General features: G+C 36.9%; 1 protein-coding gene across 1 annotated transcript; it reads right to left on the bottom strand.

Moving 5' to 3' along the window:
- Positions 1–231: 231 nt before the first annotated feature.
- Positions 232–1,176, bottom strand: OR2D3E (olfactory receptor family 2 subfamily D member 3E). Its single transcript, NM_001388743.1, has one exon. The coding sequence runs from the start codon at positions 1,174–1,176 to the stop codon at positions 232–234; it is 945 nt and encodes a 314-aa protein (NP_001375672.1).
- Between the last annotated feature and the right edge of the window lie 8,782 nt (positions 1,177–9,958).

Genomic DNA, 9,958 nt, shown 5'->3' with positions numbered 1-9,958 from the left:
GAGGTACTTGGGTGGCTCAGGCAATAGAGCATCACTCTTGATTTTGACTCAGGTCATGATGTCAGGGTTGTGAGATCAAGCCCTGAGTCAGCTATGGCCTGGGTGTGGAGACTACTTATGATTCTATCTCTCTAATTCTCCTTCTGCCCTTCCCCTAATCTGCTAGAGCAAGCACACATGCAATACTCTCAAAAAATTAAAATAAAGTAAAATAAAAGTTAGACCTTGAGGTCACCATCTCTCAGAAAAGAGCTTTCTTCCAGCTAGTTTTCTGAAACCATCTTTAACATCCTTATTTCTCAGGCTATAAATTATGGGGTTCAATATTGGAGTCACCACTGCATAGAATGTAGAGATCACTTTATCACTTTCATTGACTATTTTGGAGTTTGGCTTCATGTAGTTGAATATCGCTGATCCATAGAAGAGGACAACAACAATGAGATGGGAACCACAGGTAGAGAAAGCCTTGAGCCTCCCCTCCCCAGACTGCATCTGGATCACAGTGGAGATAATATTCCAGTAGGAGACCAGAATCAGGCAGACAGGAACTAAGAGCATGACCACACCCACTGCAAAGACGGCCATTTCTGTGCTGTAAGTATCTCCTGAAGCCACCTTCAGAAGGGCAGGAAGTTCACAAAAGTAGTGATTAATAATCTTCTGTCCTTGGTAGGGTAGTTGGAAAGTAAAGGTGGTATCCACCAGAGACATGAGTGCTCCACTGGCCCAGGATCCTATGGCCAACTGGAGACACACCTTTTGGGTCATGATGCTAGAGTAGTGCAGGGGCTTGCAGACAGCCACGTACCGGTCATAAGACATCACCGCCAGCAGTGCACACTCTGCACACCCAATCATAAGAGAGACAACTATCTGTGTCATACACCCAAGAAAAGAAATAGCTTTCCTCTTTGCCAGGAAATGGAACAACACTTGAGGGACGATGCTGCTAGAAAGACAGAGATCTGCGAAAGAGAGGTTTCTAAGAAAAAAGTACATGGGAGTGTGAAGTCGAGAGTCCATGAAGATGAGAATGATGATGAGCAGGTTCCCAAGTACAGTCAAAAGATAAATGATGAGAAAAAGAACAAACATCAGGATCTGGGTCTGCAAATCCTGGGAAAGACCCAGGAAAATAAACTCAGCCACAGAGGTTTGATTTTCCTCTCCCATTGAGATTATGCCTGTTTACCTGTTTGCACAAATAAAAAGACCAACCTTTGGGTTTGTAACATCTTGTAGAAGAGTCTCATTTAAAGCTCAGCTTATAATCAAATTGGGTATTTCTAGCTTTTGCTATCCAAGTCATTCTAATTAATACTAAATAGTATATCTTCATTCTTATTAGTGGTTGTAATTTCAATCAACTCCTTTTTTTTTCAAAATCTCCTCTTTCCAGTGCCATTTATAGATTATGACATTGTTAAAGCCTTCTGGGCTAGTTCTGCTATGAGGATATTGGAATTTGTGTGGATTTTACTAAATGGCTGTACACATATTGTTACAAAATGACTGTGTGTACTGTTAGCACTATTACCTTGTATAAACCTGCACCACTAACTGTTCAAAATACTACATATTTAATTATAACATATGCTTGAATATGTGAAACAGGCATCAAACTTAATTTGACCTCTTAAAAAACAGCTATTTTTTTCTTGGCTTAGAAATAGTGGCCTATCACTTAATATGCCAAGTATTGTTCCGTTTTGATTAAAGAGTAAAATGGTAAAAGTAAAACAATAAAAACCCAGGAAAAACAAGTCAAAATTCTTGTTCTATGTGGACAGGATCAGACTGACACAAAAGCTGTCAGTAACAAAAGAGACTATGAAAGAAAATGTAGAATTTACATCATAAAATGAAAAGCTTTTGTGAAATAATAATATCACGAATAAAATTAAGATAAACTACAAATTGAGGAAAATATTTGAGATGTCAGACCAAAGTTAATGTCTTTATTACATTAATATTACATATAAGACACCAAAAAAATTGTTGAGCCCAAAAAATAATGGGCTAAAAACACGAACTACTTACAAATAGGAACTATGAATAGCTACTAAATATAAGAGGAATATTTGATATTATTATAACTAATTAAGGACAACTACAGCAATGAAAGACACATTTTCCCCCTGGGAAATTAACTAGGATTTTAACAAAACAATCACATCACAAAATAGTAACCTTGTATTTTATTGAAAATTTAACACATGCCAGGCATGAAGTTTTTATATAATTACATTGTTCCAATGACATTATAAGTTAGACATTATTAATCTCACTCTGCAGACAAAAAAAATTTGAGGCACAGAAAAGTTCTGTTACCTTCCCCCAATCATACAATTAATAAATGTCAGAATTAACTTTAAAATGAAGGATCAGAAAAAAAGACATTTTTGTACAATGCAAGTGGGTAGGAAAATTAGTCCAACCTGTCTGGAAAATAACCTTGTCAAATATATCTTAAACTTTAAATATTTGTATATTTTGTTCTCAATTTTTCTAAATAGTATGGAGCAAAAGATTTCTTTTTTACTTATCCTTTCTTCCCTATGAGGAAAAATCTGATTTGTGACATTTTAGGATGTAGGTTGGTCCCTATTTACTACTGGCTAGGGTTACTGGGCTTTAAAAGGTCATGCGTGTTCTAGTTGCTCACTTCTTCATGGAACTGGACTGACACATTGAGCCATGTTCCACTCAAGCTGTAAGGGAGGTTGAAGATTTTGAAAGACTTTATACTAGACCACCCTGACTGAGGCTTATCAGAGTTCTGAACTTCAGTGACAATAGGGACCAATGCCATTAATAAAAAGCAGTCTGTTATTTTTCATATGTCTTGTTTCTTTTGTAGGACTCTAAGGAGAGAAATGACCAGGACAAGAATATTAGGAGTTTCTGAGTCCCTAGGCCCAATATCATATAATATTCTCAAATATTATCCCAATTTATAAATCTAATTATAGGAATCTATTCTAGATAAGTACTTTAAATTGCAGAAAAATATTCGCAAGAAAATATATTTGTCATATTATATAATAATGGTTAAAAATGGATAGACCAAAGGAATATAATAAAGAACTCAGAAATAAACTTACACAAGGCTGGGTTTCTGTGGTGAGGGTGCCAAGAATACACAATGAGGAAATGGCAGTCTCTCCAATAAATGGTGTTGGGAAAACTGGATATCCACATGCAAAACAATGAAATTCGACCCTTATCTCACATCCTATACAAGAATCAACCCAAAATGGATGAAAGACTTAACATAATACCTGAAAGTATAACTCCATGAAGGCAACATAGGGAATACTTCTGGGCCCTAGATTTGGCAGTAATTTTGGTTTTGACACTTAAAGTACCCGCAACAAAAGCAAAAAATAGAAAAGTGAGATTAAAAAAACTAAATAAAAATCTTCTGCTTTAGTTCCTTCTGCAATGGAAACAATCAACAAAATAAAAAGGCAGGCTATGAAATAGGAGTAAATTATTACCAACCATATATCTGATAGATAGCTAATATCTGAAATATACAAAAGTACTCATATATACCTCAATGACAAAGAAGAGCAAATAATCCAATGCTTTAAATGGACAAGATGCATGAATAATCATTTTTTTAGAGATGACATATAGATGGCCAACAGGTACATGAAAAGTGTGCATCATCACTAATCATCATGGAAGTGAAATTAAAACCACAATGACATATATTACATTACCCCTGTTAAAATGGTTATTATAAAAATGTCTTTTAAAAAACCCAGAAGGTGACTAGTGTTGGGAAGAAAGTGGAGACAAGGAAACCCTCATACATCTTTGGTGGAAATGTATATTGGTACAGCTACTGCAGAAAATGATTTGGAGGTTTCTCAATAATTAAGCATAGACCTATCACATAATATAATAATCTCACTTCTAAGTACATATTCAAGAGAAGTGAAATCAGGGTCTCAAAGAAATATCTGAACGCCCATGTTCAGTGCAGCATGATTCATAACAATCAAGACACAGGAGCAATTTAAATGTGCATTGACAAATGGATCAAGAAACCGTGGAAGGAGCCTCGGTGTCCATCGAAAGATGAATGGATAAAGAAGATGTGGTCTATGTATACAATGGAATATTAGTCAGCCATTAGAAACAACAAATGCCCACCATTTGCTTCAACGTGGATGGAACTGGAGGGTATTATGCTGAGTGAAGTAAGTCAATCGAAGAAGGACAAACAGTGTATGTTCTCATTCATTTGGGGAATATAAATAATAGTGAAAGGGAATATAAGGGAAGGGAGAAGAAATGTGTGGGAAATACCAGAAAGGGAGACAGAACGTAAAGATTCCTAACTCTGGGAAACGAACTAGGGGTGGTGGAAGGGGAGGTGGGTGGGGGGGTGGGGGTGAACGGGTGATGGACACTGAGGGGGGCACGTGACAGGATGAGCACTGGGTGTTATTCTGTATGTTGGTAAACTGAACACCAATAAAAAATTAATTTATTATTAATAAAAAAGAAAATGTTGACTGTACACACAATAGAATATTATTCACATTTAATAAAGGAAAGAAATTTTTCCACTTGTGACAACATGGATGAACCTGGAGACATTAGCTAAGTGAAATAAGCCAGACACAGAAGGAAAAATAGTACATTATATCACCTATGCAAAATAGTCAATTTCCTAGAAGCAGATAACAGTAGAGTCATTGCCAAGGGCTTGGAGAAGGAGGCAATTATTAATCAAATTAGGTATTAGTAAAAGGATACTATGTTTCAATTATGTAAAATGAATAAGTCCTAGAGAGGTACTGTATAGCATAGTGCATATAGCTATTCAAAGAACCATGCCACTTTCACAATTAATATTACTCAGCCATTAGAAATGACAAATACCCACCATTTGCTTCGATGTGGATGGAACTGGAGGGTATTATGCTGAGTGAAATAAGTCAACCACAGAAGGACAAAAATTATATGATCTCATTCATTTGGGGAATATAAAAAATAGTGAAAGGGAATAAAGGGGAAAGGAGAAAAATAAGTGGGAAATATCAGAAAGGGAGACAGAACATGAAAGACTCCTAACTCTGGGAAACCAACTAGGAGTGGTGGAAGGGGAGGTGGGCGGGGGTGGGGGTGACTGGGTAGGCGCACTGAGGTGGGCACTTGATGGGATGAGCACTGGGTGTTATTCTGTATGTTGACAGATTGAAAACTAATAAAAAATAAATTTATTTTTAAAAAAAGGAAAAAGAAATAAAAAAAAAGATTTTATTTATTTATTTATTTGTGACAAGGAGGGAGAGAGAGCATGAACAAGGGAAGGGGGGAGATAGAGAGGGAGAATCAGATTACCTATTGAGCAAGGAGCCAAAAACCAGGATCTATCCCAGGACTCGGGATCATGACCTGAGTCAAAGGAACACACTTAACCAATTGAGCCACCTAGGCACCCATCCCACAATTATTTCTGAAATTCCACAGGTAACAACTGTTCTCAGCACTGTCAGTAATGTAATGTTTGTCACCTTCTTTTTCCCCTCATTTGATCATCTAGCTGTTACCTGAGCATTACTATTTCCTCTATATCCTACAGATAAAATCAATATGGTTAATAACAATAATGACAATCAACTTCCATTGGTACTTACCAAACGTGATTTTGCTATGTTTAGGGACCAATGTTAATATGTTTTCAGAATGTACAGAGGACCTGAAAAAATAATTTCTAAAATGTTGGGAGTGATCGATTGGGGGTATTGGAATTATGGGTGGGTTATTTTTTTCTTTTTTAATGTTTTTTTTTTAAATGGTGTTCTTTAATAGATCACAATCCACTGTCATTATTGGAAAAATATAAACATGAAAATTCTACACAAAACTTAGTTGAGGATGCCCTAAACGAAAGTTACATCAATACATCTGATTTCAGTCTTTATAAAGTAACTGCTATAGGACCAGGCCTCTTGTTAGAAGCAAATATAAAACGAAATATGGAACAACTATATTCAGACATTGGGTAAAAGCTAATTCAGAAAGATTTCCTGTGCAGCAAGGCAATAAATCAGCTGAGTTCCATGGTCCTACTAACTTTATGCCTAGAGGCATTCTCAGAACCATGGTCCATGGAGCTGAAAACTAAGCAGAGCAAAATGGCCTCCCCAAGCTGAGGAGAAAGAGATGCATACTGATGAGGGCCAAAACATTTGGAAACGGTGAAAGAGAGCATCAGAAAGGAAGGAAATGAACAGTAAAGGAGCTTTAGGAATCTGAACAAGTTTTTGCTGTTCATTAAGACAGGCAGGCAGAGGTTAAGACAGGGTATGCCCCTCAAAAAGCAATTATTAGGAAGCCCAGGTAAGGCAGCAAGATTTTGGAATTTCAGCCATCTAGAGTGGAAGAGGTTCATTGAAAACACCTGGCAATGGGTTGCTACCTCTCAGAGGACAGGTCTTAGGAATAAAATTATGATGAATACTCTAAACTTCAATATATAAAAAAATATGTATAGCAAAAAATCAAATAGCACATATAAAATGGAATAATAAAAAGTACTCAAACAGAAGGCAAGAGAGAGGAAAAGAACAAGGAATACATGGGAAAAAATGGAAAGCGAATAATAAGATGGTAGACTTAAACCCAATTGTATTCATAATTCCATTAAAAGTAAATGGATAAAAGATTCTAATTAAAAGTAAGAGACCTTAAACTCTCCTTATCCCATGGAGACAACTAGATAACACTTACATCATTTAATAACCCAGAAAATGACCTGAAGATTGCAGAACAAATTCCAAACCTCATGTATAAAAGAAACCACACTGAAGGAGGTAGGAAGGGTGAAGACACACTTTGAAATGGACTGTGGGAGTGAGGAGGTGCAGAGAAGGGCAAAAAACAGTCACACCAGGGAGCTTGCTTGGAAAAGATGAAGCCACGTACCATTTGGCTTTGAAAGGAGGGGGGAGCCAATCTTTTGAGTTCTCAGAACCATTAAATTCCAACGACAGCCTAGAATTTAATAAAATTGGCAAACTTGGCTCTAGGATAAACCAGGCAGGGTTAAGAAGCAGAGTGTCCACCTTTGAAGAGATAGCACAACAAACAGCCAGGGAAGATACAGCATGTATGTTGTATCCAGTAGTTTGAAAAACTATGGGGGCAGGCAGGTTGGAGAGTTATTTATTCATCTCAATGCATGCCACAGATAGACAGGCTCACAGGGAGACCCCACTAGGTACACAGGAGCTGACAGGTACCATTTTCCCTCTCACTTCCACCAAAAACACAGGCCACCTGCAGGAACCTGCACAGTGCTGACACTTACACCCACATGTTGGCAGTGTGATCCTTAGGGTCACACCTGCCTCAGTCTTGGCTCCATGGGAGGCCTCCCCAAGAGTAACCTGAACCCCACCAACACCTCATCTCCTGACCCACACATTTTGTAGGACCTCAGTTTTGGCAGCTGCAGATCTCATTTCACAAGGAGACCAGCATATCACTTTGTTAAAATGTTCCCCACTTGACTGGGGACTAAATACTGCACACAACACCCAAAGAGAGGCCTCTGCCGACTACTGGACTGAGGGGAAAATTGGCCAGGACTAACAGCAGGGCATAAACAACACAGATAAAGGAACTTTATGAAGCACCAGGTCCTGAAGAACTGGAGACACTGAACTGCAGGACAGACACTGCACTGCAGGCTTCATAAAGTCACTACCTTCAAAAGATATAAAGATACAGCTACATTTCTAAAACACAAAACAGACACAGAGAGTAAGCCAAACTGAAAACATAGAGGAATAGGTCCCAAGTGAAAGAACAGGACAAAACAACAGCAAGAGATCTAAGCAAAACAGGTACTACTTATCTGATAGACACCGAGAATTAAACTAATGATCATAAAGACACTGAACTTGAGAAAAGAATGGAGAACATCAGTGAGAAGCTTAAGAAAGAGATAAAAAAATATCTATCAGAGACAAAGAATACAATAAATGAAAATAAAAATACACTTGATGGAATAAATAGTAGGCTAGAAGAAGAGAGGAATGAATTAATCAGCAATAAGAGAGAGTAATGGAAATTAATCAAGATGAGAAAATGTGAAAAAAAAATTATCAAAAGGAATAGACATGGAGAACTTGGTGACTCCATTGAGCCTATAAGAGTTGCACTCTGGAATTCTAGAAGGAGAAGAGAGAGAAAAGGGGGCAGAAAATTTACTGAAGAAGTAATAGCTGAAAACTTACAATATCTTGGGAAAGAAACAGAAATCTAGATTCAGGAGACACAGACATCCTCCAATAAAGTCAACTGAAGGAGCTCCATAACAAGATACATAGTAATTAAAATGGCAAAAGGAAAGAAAAAACAGTAAGACAAAAGAAGACAGTTACAGGGAATATCCCATAACGTTTCAGCATATCAGCAGAAACTTTGTAGGCAATGAGGTAGTGACTGATAAATTCAAAGTACTGAAAGGGAAAAATCTGCAGCTAAGAATACTCTATCCAGCAAGGTTATCATTCAGAATAGGAGATAGAGTTTCTCACACAAATAGAAACTGAAAGAGTTCAGGATCACTGAACCACCTCTACAAGAAACATTAACCGAGACTGCTTGAGTGGAAAGTAAAGACCATAAGTGAAAATACAAGGAATAGGAAACAGAAAACCAGTACAAATTTTAAAATCTGTAAAAATTATTGAAGGGATTCACAAAATGAAAGGCTGTAAAATATGATACCATGTAACTAAAACGTGTGTGTACATGTGGGGCACCGATTGAAATAAAGAATTAGTCCAAGCAGAAGCAACTATCAACTTAATATAAACTGCTATTTGCAGGAGATGCTACATACAAATGAAATGGTAACCACAAATCAAAAACCAGTAATAAGATATGCAAAGAATAAACAGAAAAGAATCTGAGTGTGTCACTAAAGAAAGCCAAGAAACCATGAAAGAGGGCAATAGAAGAAAGATCAGAGAAAAACTACAAAAACAACCACAAAATGGTCATAAATACGTATCTATCAATAACTACTTTGAATGTGAATGGACTAATTACTCCAATGAAAAGACACAGGGGACAGAATGGATTAAAAAAAAACTGGCCCATCTATATGCTGCCTACAAGAGACTCAGTTCAGACCTAAAGATACATGAAGATTAGATTGAAAGCGAATAGATAGGAAAACATTTATCATACAATTGGAAGTGTAAGAGAGCCATGGTAGGAATACTTCTATCAGACAAAATAGACTTAAAAACAAGAGACCAAGAATGATAGATCTTTGGATATATCATCCAAACATAAAATCAACAAGGAATCAGTGCTTTTCAGTGACAAATTGGGCCAGATAGATCTGATATATTCAGAACAAACCATTCTAAAACAGAAGAATACACATTCTTTTCAAGTGCACATTAAACAATCTCCAGTATAGATAACACATTAGTCCACAAAATAAGTCTTATGAAATTAAAAAATAGTGAAGTCATAACATACATGTTTCTATCCACAATATGATGACTAAAAAGCAAACAAAAGAAGATATCTGGAAAGAGGACAATATGATGACTATGATGACTAAAAAGCAAACAAAAGGAGATATCTGGAAAGAGGACAAAACATGGAAGCTAAATATCATGCTATTACACAATGATTGGGTGAATAAAGAAATCAAATTAGAATGGAGGCTCTGGGTACCTCAGTCAGTTGAACATCTGACTCTTGATTTCAGCCCAGGTCATGATCTAGGGTCATGATTGAGCTCCACATTGGGCTCCATCTGAGCATGGAGACAGCTTAAGACTCGCTTCCTCTCCCTCTAATTGCCCTCCCCAACTAGTTGTGTGCATGATCTCGAAAGAAGAAAGAATGAATGAAAGAAAGAAAGAAAGAAAGAAAGAAAGAAAGAAAGAAAGAACAGATAGAA

The sequence above is a fragment of the Canis lupus genome, chromosome 21, assembly GCF_011100685.1.
Source record: "Canis lupus familiaris isolate Mischka breed German Shepherd chromosome 21, alternate assembly UU_Cfam_GSD_1.0, whole genome shotgun sequence".
NCBI lineage: Eukaryota > Metazoa > Chordata > Mammalia > Carnivora > Canidae > Canis > Canis lupus.
Note: the sequence above shows the minus strand (reverse complement) of the source record. Positions and strands in the feature narration are given on the sequence as shown.